Source organism: Mustela lutreola, chromosome 1 (assembly GCF_030435805.1).
Source record: "Mustela lutreola isolate mMusLut2 chromosome 1, mMusLut2.pri, whole genome shotgun sequence".
Classification (NCBI taxonomy): Eukaryota; Metazoa; Chordata; class Mammalia; order Carnivora; family Mustelidae; genus Mustela; species Mustela lutreola.
Genome location: NC_081290.1, coordinates 263,121,743 through 263,134,721, shown reverse-complemented (window position 1 = coordinate 263,134,721; position 12,979 = coordinate 263,121,743). Strand labels below are relative to the sequence as shown.

Genomic DNA, 12,979 nt, shown 5'->3' with positions numbered 1-12,979 from the left:
GAAAAGGTCAATACTCACACTCCTGGGAGTACACATGGGGGAAAACCAAGCGTGTTCACTGACAGAAAGAGAAGGTCAGGGAGTGGAAGCAAAGGTCAGGCCGGGAGGAGGTGAGGCTGATCGCCTGTGGGGCATGGCCTCCGTCAGACACGTCTCGCCATCTGTGCACTTAAACCCAGCAAGTCCGCTGCGTGAAGAAAACCTAGACATTGGATGGGCCAAGTCTTTCTCACAGGATACATTAAAAATAACAACAGCTAAAAATCGATCCTTCACTTCCCTGACATAAATGAAGGAAGAGAAAGAAAACCATGGCGGTGTCGGAGAAGGTTCCTGAATAATAAAGGCCTCCAAATTGCTCTTGAGATGTCTGTGGCCTCCCAGCCCTGCAAAGACCCAGTAGGGCTCAACTCGGACCCCAGTTTTCTCCACACACTCTCGAAGTGGAGACAGCAGTCCGATGTACCGGCTTTTATAATCTCTCTTGTCGGTTCAACTTCCCAGAAGAAGATGAAGAAGCTGAATGTGGAATAGAAGGGTCGAGTCTCTGGTACCACTAGGGGCCCCAAATTGAACCACACAGGCTTCTCTCTGGGCTGGGAGGCCAGGAGCACCCAGTGGCATCAAGAAAAATGACCAGACCTGTTTCTGATAACACTGTGGGTCAATGCGGAATTCACGCCAAAAGGATGATGCTTCATGTAATGTGAAAAACGTACACTCCCCTAACCTGCCTAGAAGTTTCTAAACCAGCAACCGTAAAGGCGATCCAAAATCCCACAGATGCAATGACCACAGAGGATGGAAAACCACCACCAGGGACAGTCGAGCAGTTTCATGACCCCTACTCTCTCCCTCCCCACTCTCCCTGTTTATTGTAGCCCTATTTTAAACATACACACATATTAAATAACCAGCATTGACCAAAGAAGGACAAAATTAACTTTACAGCTATTTTTACAGACACAGAGACTCCACCAAAGCAAACCAGTACCAACTGGGAAATGCAAAAAATAAGTTTCCACTGAGCCACAGGCAACTCTGGGACACTACAAGAGCCAGCTTCCAGACTGTCCTACTGGGGTGTCATCATGGGACCTTTCACGGCTCTGTACATGTAGAGCATGAATTCGGGCAGGTCTTCCTATCTGAGATGCCCAGAAAGCTGCCTGTTCTAACCGCCCCCTCATAACCATTCACATCTACCTGTAGCTGCCAATGCCCCCTTGGACACCCTTCCCAGTGTGGCCTGATTGTTCAGGAGAAGCAGGGCCCTCTCCCCCAGACCTGGCTGAAAACCCACAGCAGCCACCACCACTCCACCGTCACTGGAAGGCACAGCAAACCTACATCAAAATGGGGTCTCTAGGAGCAGGGATGATGTCATAGGTCGGAGAGGTGAGAAAGGCTGCCCAGTAGATTCTGAGCATGGCTAAGACCAGGAATTTCAAGGAAGGTGGGCGAATTCTCTTTCCAAATGTACATGGGGTGGGGGGCTCAGAATGAATTAAGCCTCAACTTCCCAATCAAACACAGCACCACCAACACCTCCACACCAAACAGCTACAAGGATTTGGGGAAAGCAGGCATAAATTAGATAGGTGAATAGCACAAGCTTTGCTGAAGAAAGTTCCTCGGGCCCTGTCACCCACTTTCTGGGCATCAGCTGCCCAGAAATAAACGTCAGGGGGCGGGCTGAGCTGAGGAGGGCAGCTGACAGCTGTGGCCAACGGGCCGGAGGCAGAGGAGGATGGGCTCCTGGGCTGGAATTCAGAGCGTGCCCACATCAGCAGAAAAGTTCCATGGGACAGCACGCTGCCAGGAAGGCAAAGAGGCTTGCTGCCTCCCAGGACCTCAGGATGCACCACCACGGTGATGCCAGGTTCCAAGGGCTGTCAGATGAAGCCCGGGTGCACTCCCACGGGCACCTCGCCAGGCAGGGCGCCCGCCGAGGGACCAGTCAGGGTGGTCAGATGACAAATAAACGTCCTGCTCCCAGGATCAATGGGAAAGATTAAAAATTCCCAGGTCCAGCCCTGCTCCATCTTTCTTTCCCCGAGCCAAACACAGTCCCGGGAGGGAGTGGAAAGAAGCGGGGATGCTACCCGCCCGACGTCCAAGGAGGAAGCTGAGGCACAAGGGTGCACTCGAGAGATGCGGGAGGGGCTTGGGGAGGCTCGCAGAGAGCCAAGCCCCGGGAGTCTGGGGAGAGGGGATCAAGAAAGAGTTTCCTCCCCCAGCCCCCGGCCCCTCCTCCTTCCCCAACACACACAACACACTCACGCACGCACGCACACACACACACACACACACTCTGGAGCTACGCCCAATCGGGGCAGCAGCCGGGCTCCCGGGAGCCGGGCTGCACACAAAGCCCCGCCCGCGCACACAGCACTCGGCACCAGCCGGCCCGCACGCCCACACAATAGGACGGCGCGCACCCCGCCGCGGCCCCTCGTCCGGGTCCCGGCCAGCCCGGCGCCGGGGGCCGCCCTCCGTGCAAGCCCGCGGGGGAGAAGCAGCCCCGGCGCGGGAAGGGCAAGCGATGGCCGCCCAGCCGCCGCGCCCCCGCCCCGCGCCCCGCGCCCAGCGCCCCGCAGGAAGTTCGCCGACGCCCTCCGACTCACCCGCGGCGCTGCTCAGCAGCAGGCACAGCGGCCCCAGCAGCCACATGGCGCGGCCGCCGCTCCCGCTGCCCGGCGCCGTCGCTGCCCCCGCGGCCGCGGCGCTGACCCCGCCCCTCGCCGCGCCGGCCCCGCCCCCCCACCCCCGCTGTCCCTCCGCCCGCGCGCCCCGCCCGCCCCGGCCCGGCCCGGCCGCCGGCCGCTCTCCGCTGAGTTTGGCCCGCGCCCCGTCCCGCGCGCCCGGCGGGAGAGGGCCGCCGAACCCCCGCTCCCCTCGGCCTCGCCGCCTCCCGCCTGGGCTGCGAGGATCTCCCAACAGCCCGGACTCTGTTCTCTGCCTCCTCTCTCTCTCTTCCCTCTCCTCCCTGAGCTCCTCCATCCTCGACGAGGCGGCGCTCACGCCCTCCCCCAGACCCAAGCTGGAGTTCTTTACTCAACTACAAAATTAGTTTACTCCAGGGAGGGACGGAAGAGGTTTGGAAGAAAGGGCCAAATATTACGAGAAAATATGCATTTTTATTTTTAGTAGCAAGAGTGGAATACGGGGACCAGGGCTTCTCAAACTTTACTCTGCGTTTGACACACTTGGGTTAGTTAAAACGTGGATTCTGCATAGGTCTGGGGTGGGGCCTGAGATTCTGCTTTTCCGACCAGAGTCTAGGTGGTTTCAAGACGGCCCTCTGAGAACCACACGTGGTGGAGGGAAGCTAGCACCCTTAAGAGAGTTATTTCATCTGGATCTTGAATGCCTATACCCGTGGAACATTTGGGCCCCAGTTCGTGGAAAAGAAAAAATGTAAAGGCATGCGCCCAGATGCAAAACAACAGCTGCTCGAATGCAGTTGGAGCTCCAAGAAGCATTAGTGAAAACTGCCAAAGGATTTAGATGGTGGAAGAATGCAGTGACACTTTTGTGCCCAACTCTCCACCCCCTCCCACTCCCCAAATGTGTAAAGTTGTGTAAATTGGCACAATCGGTATGCAGAGAATCCCTGCTGCCCCCAAAAGTCCACCCACCCCACCCCCCAAAAAGAGGAAAAAAACTAATACGATTGCCAAAAACTGGAAATAATTCATGTGTCCATCCACCGGTGAATGGATAAACAAATTTTATTATATCGTTTAATGGAACAACATGAGCAAATGTCAAAAGCACGCTAAAAGAAAGAAGCCAGCTCCAAAGGGTATATTCTGTATAATTCCATTCATAAGACCTGGGAGGAGGAGGGATGCTAAACTGGAGAGATTAAATTAAAAGGAACTTTATACATTTGTCAAAACCTATGAAACTGCATTCCTAAAGGCCACACCTAAGATGGGCGAGTTCTACTGTGTATAAGTCCTACCTGTTTGCAGGAGTCCAGAGGGTGTGGGTGCTGGGATGACAAGTCAGGGAGATTGTAGCCAGGAATCCCACATCACATTGGGGCTGCACTGGAGGCCAGCTGGAAGTTGGCTGAGATTCAGTGACTTTTTAATTGTCAGCTCTCGTCTGGAAATATGACAGCTAAAGTGGATCAGGTCAAAATTTAAAAATACCAATGACAGGGGCGTCTGGGTGGCTCAGCGGGTTGAAGCCTCTGCCTTCGGCTCAGGTCATGATCTCAGGGTCCTGGGATCAGGCTCTCTGCTCAGCGAGAAGCCTGCTTCCTCCTCTCTCTCTGCCTGCCTCTCTGCCTACTCTTTCTGTCAAATAAATAAAATCTTTAAAAAAAAATACCAATGACAGTTCAAAGTAATGAGAAAATGTGATCGGATGTAGAAAAGTTGAGCATACGCCATGCTACAAAGTAGTTTGTCTAGTATGGAAAATACAAATAAATTCCCCAAAACACTTAGCATTCAGGGATTATATCCTGGAATCCATGAACAGTAAGGACTATCCCGTGGACTTCAGGGAGTTTTAAAGTTCCTAAAATTGTGTGCAAGACTTCAGGTATAAGTGGGTATGTGCATTTTTTTTTTTCCAGGAAGCCCCTAGCCTTTGCTAGCGATACCCAAGAAGGCAAGTAATTTCTCTGTCCACTGCTCATTTGCCTTCAACCATTAGGAATATAGGACAAATGGATCTGACCCACTGCCACAGTTCTTGCTTCCTTGGATCCTTTTGGGCACATGAACTTCAACTTTAGGAATGATTTCGTGTATTTGACTTACTCTCCATGTGTCTTTCTCTCCTCTCTCTCACACACACTTCTTTTAAATGCACTAATGTCCTTGAAATGATTTGAACAAATGCAAAACTCTCTTTAAGTTCCATTGTGTTCATACTGAATCAGTCCTAACCCCCTCACCATATACACTGGGCACAAAGTAAAATGACTCTTTCCACTTCATTACTCTCCTCTTTCCCAGTTCTTTAGAATCTCATCAAATACATAGAGCATTCGGTTTCTGGAAAACATGATAGGTTCTAATGCTAATTGTTCAGGTCACAGAGGGCCAGCTGCAAGTCTTTTTCACAGTTGGTTTAATAAAAATCAAACCAGATTGCGTTTGTTACTTATTTACCAAGTGGCACACTCTGTCCTTGGACGTGTGCTTTCAACATGGCTTCCCTTTGCTGACGGAAGGACAAAGGGATTTGGTTCCTCTGTGGTCACCGGTATAACGCTCTCCAGCTCACTACATTTTCCCATCACTCCACACGGCAGTCCTGGCCACATCACCGGTAAAACGCACAAGCTAGGCCTGAGCCCTGGTGTCTGGCATGGGCTCCAGGGCTCTTTCCACTTGTCGCACACTAACTCTGTGACCTTGAGCAGGTTATTCGCCCCTTGGAGCTTCCATTTGCTTGTGGGTAAAACAGGCACAACACGAACACTTGGATCTTAGGGCTGCTTTCAAGATGAAATGAGATCATGTATGTCAACTTTTTGGCACATACCTTGCACACAATAATGGCTCAAGAAAACGTAGCTTAAGAGTTGCTTAAGAAAGGGTTGTGGTTGTGGTTCATATTACAACATAGCGGCTGTGGTGGACAGTCTTCAAGATGGCTCTCAAAGATCCTTGCTTTCTGGTATCCACGCACTTACACAGTTTCCTCCCCCCAAAGAATGGCTTCTGCGACCAATGGATATTGTGGGGGTGTCGCTGGGTAACTTCTAAAGCTGGGTCACAGTGGTTGAAGCAACTTCTTCCTTGGGTCTTAGATGCCTGGCTCTGGAAGGCAGCCTTCATGTGGGGAGGACACTGGAGCAGCCCAGTGGAAAGGACCACATAAGGAGGAGCTGAGCTTCCTGCCAACTTGCCGGCCATTGGAATGAGCCATTTTGGAATGTTTCAAGTCTCTAGTGCCAACCGAGCTTTCAGAGGAAAGAAGCCTTCAGGAGACATCCTGAGGTGCAGCCTGCCAGCCACTCCCAAACTCCTGAAACAGGGAACCCAACAGAGATCATAAATGTGTTTGTGGCTTTAAGCTACTAACTTTCAGGATAATTCACTATGTGGCAATAGATAACTAGTACATTTGCCTTGAAGAGCATCCATAGGATTGACTTCATGGTTCTACAGGATGTTTTACACGAACACATACATGGGAAGTGCTTAGAATGTTGCCTAGTACATTGTAAGCACTCAATACATGTTAGTTTGGTTGTTACCATGGTTTGTTTTTCTATTATTGTCATCATCACTACCTTTCTTCCAAAGCTTCTAAGATTCAGGCCTTTCAACTTTCCAAAGGACCATTTCAAACTTGAAGAAGAGTTGGAAACTTCTAGAGGCGTGAAGAGACAGAACCACTGAAAGAACTGAGGAAAAACCATATTTACAAAAATTTTACTGCAAACAAGGAGGTATATTGCTTCATTAGCTTTGTAAAAATCAGGCAGAGAGGAAACAGAAGAAATTCTACCCCAGACTCCCCTCTGTGGAGCATGGTTTCACAGGGTCTTCATGTTTCTGGCTCTGTGCTGCCTCTTTCCTTCATGCTATTTCCATTCTTCTCTCTTGCGTGTGAAGAACACAGAAATTCACTTGAAGGTGGACCCATGAAAGGCTTGTTGCACTCCAGACAGATGGGGGTGGGGAGGAACTTCCCACTGGGGGACTATGTGGTGGATATTTCTCTTCTGCAAAACACCACACACACACAACACACACACACACACACACACGACCTCCAACATATAATCAGGAGACCACAGGGTCAAGTGACTGAGACAGGGTCAAGACTTCAAGATGGTTAGATATACCTAAACTCCTAAACTCCTAGGTCCCACTGCTTACTAGCTCTGTGAGGCTGAGAAAGTCACTCTGAGCCTCAGTTTCCCGTGAAATGGGCATAAGAGTTGTACTGCCTCCTAGAGTCATTGTATAAAGCAAGAGGATCCATACTCTTTTCCACAGTTATCTGACAAACATGTATGGAGAACTGCTTTAGGCTCTGGATTGCTGCAGTGGGCAAAGCCTTGTCCCCATCTTCATGGAGTTCATACTCTAACTGGGGAGGCAGATACATATCAAACAGAGCTATGAGCATGTAGTATAACCTCTGGTATCATAAGGGCTGTGGGAAGCATGTGCCAGAGCTCCTGGCCCAGAGCTCCCATTTCTTCAGCTCTTCTGACTTAGGACCTACCTGTGAGGGGGAAGGAAAACCAGGAAACGTGAGAGTGACAGCTGCTGCCATCTGTGGTAGGAAACCTCTCAGATGACCCCAACAACCTCCCCTCCTCAGATTCACACTCCTGTGTCATCCCTTCCTTTGGGTGCTATTGGACCTACTGACTCAGTTCTAACAAATAGAATACTGCCCAAAGTATAGGATGTTATTTCCAAAATTAGAACACTTGGGGTCCTATTCTCCACCCCTACCTTCTGTCTGTCTGTCTGCCTCACTCTCTCTCTCTCTCGCTCTTGCTTACCAGCTGCCTTTTGGTGAACTGCTTTCTGGAAAGGTTCAAGTGGCCAAGAACTGTAAAGACCACCAGCCAACAGCCAGTGAGGAATTATGGCCCTGAATCCATCAGTCCAGAAAGAACAAAACCTTGCCAATAATTACGTGAGGGAACGTAAAAGCGGATCTTGCCCTAGTCAAGCCTTCAGATGAGACCACAGCTCTGGCTGACAGCTCGACCGCCGTAAACACTTACCATCCCTGCATCTCGCGTTGGCCTGCAGAAGGCAGTATGAGAGAACCACCACTGGTCCAGGGTCTGCTTCTGACATCATCCACGCATGATCACATTTACATCCACGACAACCTCCGAGTTAGAGATTACCATCCTCTTTGCACAGATGGGGAATCTGAGGCCCAGAAAATTCAAGTCACTGACCTAAAATAACCCAGGGAAGATGCGAATTCAGAGCCAGATCCTTTGGATTCCAAAGAATTTCTACAACACCTCATTGAATCTTACTACCTTCTGTAACAACAACAACAAAAAATCTCCAATTCATAAAACTCAGAATGTGTTTGCAACTTGACGGATACTGCATTCAGTTGGTTTAGGGCTAGAGAGGTAAAGATGCTCACTACATCAAAAAGAATTTGATTTATTATGTAACACAGTTCAATGCCTAGAAAACTTTTCTGAATGCATCTTATTATTATAGTTCCCCACCACTACCACCACCAAAATGCTGAGCAGGAGAGTTCTCTCAGTTCTCCCAGCTAAAAACTAAAGTAGTCCAGAGCTTCCAAATTGTGTGTGTGTGTGTGTGTGTGTGTGTGTGTGTGTGTATACATATATAGATGCATACACATATATATATACTTTTTTAAAATACCAGACTAATCTACAGAAAAATCCTGCTGGGAGCCAACAGAATTCTTATAAGTCACTTTTAATATAGTCACTAGCTTATGGAAGAGGGATCTACTGACATTTACTAATGAAAATATTGCATCATCTGAAAGGATCAAATTTTTACCCCTCGTTAAAAAAAAAAAAAAAAAAAAAAAAAAGCCATGCCGCTTGTTATTTATTTTAACGCCTCAGTTTTACTGTCCCTTGAATGAAGTTGTCTATACTCTTAAAAGGGTGATTTTTCACTTGCGACCAGTCCTGGAACCAAGAAACAATTATATGAAAATGAATTTAACCTGCAATTTATCATCAGAACCATTTTGCCAGGTTTCATAGCAGGCACATTTTTTTCTTCTTTCTCAGTTGGAAGGGGGAGGGTGGATTCATTAAATGTGTAAGCCTACTTACACATTGAGCGGAAAATCGTCCTTGGACTGTACAGGTCTATAGTGTCCAATGCCATAAACAACAGCTACAGTTGGCTGCATGGAGCTGCACTGAGAACTTTGAAATATGTCTATTCTGAATTATGACACCTCAAAGTATAAAATGCAAACTAGATTTCAAAGACAATACAAAAAAGAATGAAAAAGATCTCCATAAGATCCCATTTGAGGTATAATATTTAGATATATGGAAGTAAATAGAATAATATTAAAGTAACCTCCACTGGTTTCTTTTTTTTTTAAGATTTAATTTAATTTATTTGAGACAGATTTAATTTATTTGAGACAGAGAATGAGAGAGAGATAAAGAGAGAGCATGGGGGGGGGGCGGGGCAGAGGGAGAAGCAGACCCCTTGCTGAGCAGGGAGCCTGATGTGGGACTGGATCCAGGAACTCCAGGATCGTGACCTGAGTTGAAGGCATTTGCTCAACCAGCTGAGCCACCCAAGTGCCCCTCTACTGGTTGCTTTCTGCTTTTTTAATGGGGCAGCTGGAAAAATTTTAACTTCATATACGGTTTGCACTTGAGGTTCACAACATGCTTCTTTTGAACAGCAATTTTACAGATAATATTTTATTTAGTAAATGAACATATGACCCGCTGGTGTTCCTTATGTCACCGTTGAATATAAATCACTTGAAGGTCACTCACTTAGGAAGCACTTTTTTCTTTCCAGTTTCTCCATCAGACTAATTCTGCCTCCAAACCCTGCTGACCTTATATTCTAAGCATCCAAGTTTATTGATACAAAAGCAATTTTAATATCATAATATCAGTATGACAAATGTGCCACAGGGTCAAGAAGGGAGGGGAAGACAGGAAGAGAGAAGAGAGAAACCATCTTTTTAAGCGGCGTGAACATTTGCCACTTGATTTCTAAAAAGAACCCAACACTGACTAAAATCTCCATTTTCAGTAGGGAAATTCATATAGTAATTAATGAGCCAAAAGTCATAGGAGATACTAAATGACAAATGTGAGAAAATGATTCCAGCCCGCCCAAGTCTGATTACCTTCCCCAAGTAACTCACTCTCTTTTAGAGACAAACGGGTAAGCAGTAGATTTGAATAAGAGCACTCACAAAAAACCATCTGGAAGGTAAATAGATTTACATCTTTAACTGGGTATTATTGGAACATCCCCCCCCCCCGCCGGCAATCCGCTTTAATAATGTAGGTTGTATTTTCTCAGAGCACCTCAACCTACTTCTTTGAAACACCTCTTCATTTCAAGCTAGATTCTTTGGGCTTGATTTATTTTAATGTTTAAAAGCTTAATTCTGAGAGCTGTTTGATTACCTGATCTGGAGCTGCTGCTGTGTGGGTTTGTAGTTCAACTTGTGGGATGGGGCCGGAGGCAGAGAAAAAGGATTTTTTTCCCCTCAAGTTTTCAGGGAATTCCTGCACCCAGTGTGGAAGGGAGGGAACAAAAAAGACCAGGAAGGGAAATTTTTACAATTTCCAGGACTCTTCAGCATACATATAATGAAAACGCTGTAGAACTGTGTTTTTTGCTTCTGTTTCCTTCTGCCAGGCATTAATCACAGCTCCTTAACGTAGGTAGGACCTTCTCCCCTGTCATTCAAGCCAGAAATCCGCGTGGACCCCTTGCATTCTTTCTCTCCCTAACACGATCAGTTACCATTTGTATAGTCTACCTACTGAATGATTCTTGAATCCAACTGACCCCTTCTCTTTCCCTCCTGCTCCTCCCTTCCTTGGGTCCCCCATGTACCTGTGGCTGGAGTGCTTCAACTCCCTCCTCACTAAAATTTCAGATCTTGTCTTGCACCTTCTCAATCTGCCAGAAACCTCCATGGCCTCCATTGCCCACAGGACCGGCGCGGACTTAGCCGAGTGTCTTTTTTATGGGCTCCTGTTAAAGTTTACCATCATGGGGGTCGGGGACAGAGAGAGAGAGAGCTGAAAGGTGAGACCAGAGGAGTGGGCAGGAGACTCTTGGTCCTGGTAAGGTCATGATAAGTTTAGGTCATCATCCTATGAATTTTAGGAACATTAGGAAGTCACAAATGGTCCATTTTAAACAGGGACCTGGCATGAACAGATTTGCAAAATCTGTGTTGTTAAAAGCCAGGGTTCTTGAATTAAAATAAAATAAAATAAAAATAAAAGCAAGGGCTCCAGAATGAAACTTAAATTCAAAGTCTGACCATGCCACTTCGCTGTGTGTTCTTGGGTAATTTACTTAACTTTTCTGAGCTCGTTTCTTCAACTATAAAATGAAGGTAGAGACCCCTACGAGATAGGCACAATTGTGATATCTAAATGAAGTAGCGCTTAGCATACCATTTGGCACATAGTAAGCAGCCTACTAATTATAACTAAATATTATTATTAGTAATTCCTAATCTTCTTGTTTTTTCCAAGAAGCATTCCATGTACCTTCAAGACTGAGTTAAGCCTCCTCCCCATGTGCTCTAGTAACCCCCCTGTATTTAGTCCTGTTTGTAGGACTTATGATTTTGATCATAAATGCCCATTAAAATTGCCTATGTGTTCTTTCCCCCACTGAACTACGGCTTCCTAAGGCTGGGACCCAGGGTTAATATGGTGGAGGTTCCTTCCATGTTTTCTGAATAAAAGAATACCTTAGATTGCTTCATACTTTGATTTGCATGATCCCTTTCCCCCTATTTTTATTCCTACTTTACAGGTGGGGAAACAGGAGCTCAGAAAAATCTAGCTTTAAGCACAAAGTTCTATAGTCAGTAATGTCAGAGCGGCAACCGGGCTGTTCCTGTATACCACCGTGGCCTGGAAGAGGGAGAAGCTGAGAGCAGCAACACCCTCTAAAATGACCTTCTGAGAGGGAAACGGGTGTTTTCACAAAGCTTCAGGAAATGGTCAAATGAAGAATAAAACATTTGAGCTGGAAAAATAATAGGTAGCCCGAAATCAACCCCAATCCTACCAGAAATAATAATTCCAGGAAAGAGAGCTACATACTCAAATGGGAATATACTCCAGGATACGCATAATAAAGTCACCTTGGCATTGCTTGTGTCTTTGTGGCCAAGCTAGGGAGGGATCAAATTTATAAGAGGATTGCAAGGAGGACATTTGCCCATGCTAGCCCAACCAAAGAAGTGTGCCAACCCACCCCACAATGTTCAGCTCCCCACCACAGAACCGTGAGCCTGATCACAACAAAACTCTGGAGAAATTACAGTGAAAATTTCCAAGGGGGAAGAGATCAGACTGTGGTAATGCTAGAAGCTGTCCACGTAGGCCAGTTGGCTTGAACGTCCCAGCATGGTGCCAATGAAGCCAAAGTTGATACTGGCATGGGCCAGTTGGCTTTGCATTGAGGGGGAAAGATGTTCTATGGTCACTGGCTTGAATCCTCTTCCTCACTGGTCCTGCCAATGACAGTATTTGGGATCAAAAGGGAATCGGGTAAAAGAGTTTGGAGAATGTAATGCCAATCTTGACAACCAGGACTGACATTCAGGCAGCAGACATCAACATAGACAGCCAATTGTCAGAATACGAAAATTATTTAAAAAAAAAAAAAAAAAAAAAAAAAAAAACCACTTCTGGACTAATCAGCAAATAGCACTGTGTCCCGGAGTGCCTCGTACATCACGCCAGCTGCCCAGCTCCTCCCCCAAGCGAGAGTGAGAAGTGCCAGGAAAGGAAAAGAAGTATCATTTCCATGAGTTTCCAGTATTTTCTATGATTTCCCAAACGTGTACAAAATGAAGCAATGTTTATCAGTTTGTGTATTTTCCAATTAAAAAATAACCAAATGAGAAAGAAAAAGGTGCAACTTGAATTTTGGCTCCAGCATTAGTTTTCTTGGGAATAGAAAGGTTTTTCCATGAGGCTCATAACAGCAAATATTTATGGGGAGCTTTCTTAGTTGGGATCCACCCAAGCAGAGCTTGAGCAAGGACTTGGGAGCAAGCAGTTTATCAGGAGGGGATCCCAAGAAGCAGAAGTGAGGGAGGGACCATAATGGCGACAGCTGGACAAAAGTCAGTGAAAATGTGCATTTGTTGAGCTGATTCACACTTTGGGCAACTGAGGCTCAGTCCCAATTGTGGGTCCGCATAAACCTCACCTTAAATTATCCCTCTGAAGGTGGGTATGAGACATTTATTCACCGAATCCTGTCCCCCATTGGTTGAA

The 12,979-nt window shown here is 46.9% G+C and overlaps 1 protein-coding gene across 1 annotated transcript in view; it reads right to left on the bottom strand.

The window, feature by feature from the left end:
• LDLRAD3 (low density lipoprotein receptor class A domain containing 3) overlaps positions 1–2,727 on the bottom strand; it is a 219,771-nt gene extending 217,044 nt beyond the window's left edge. The window contains exon 1 of the mRNA XM_059139905.1: positions 2,628–2,727. Coding sequence (XP_058995888.1) covers positions 2,628–2,673 — 46 coding nt within the window. The 5' untranslated portion in view covers positions 2,674–2,727. The remainder of the gene's footprint in view (positions 1–2,627) is intronic.
• Positions 2,728–12,979: the final 10,252 nt, after the last annotated feature.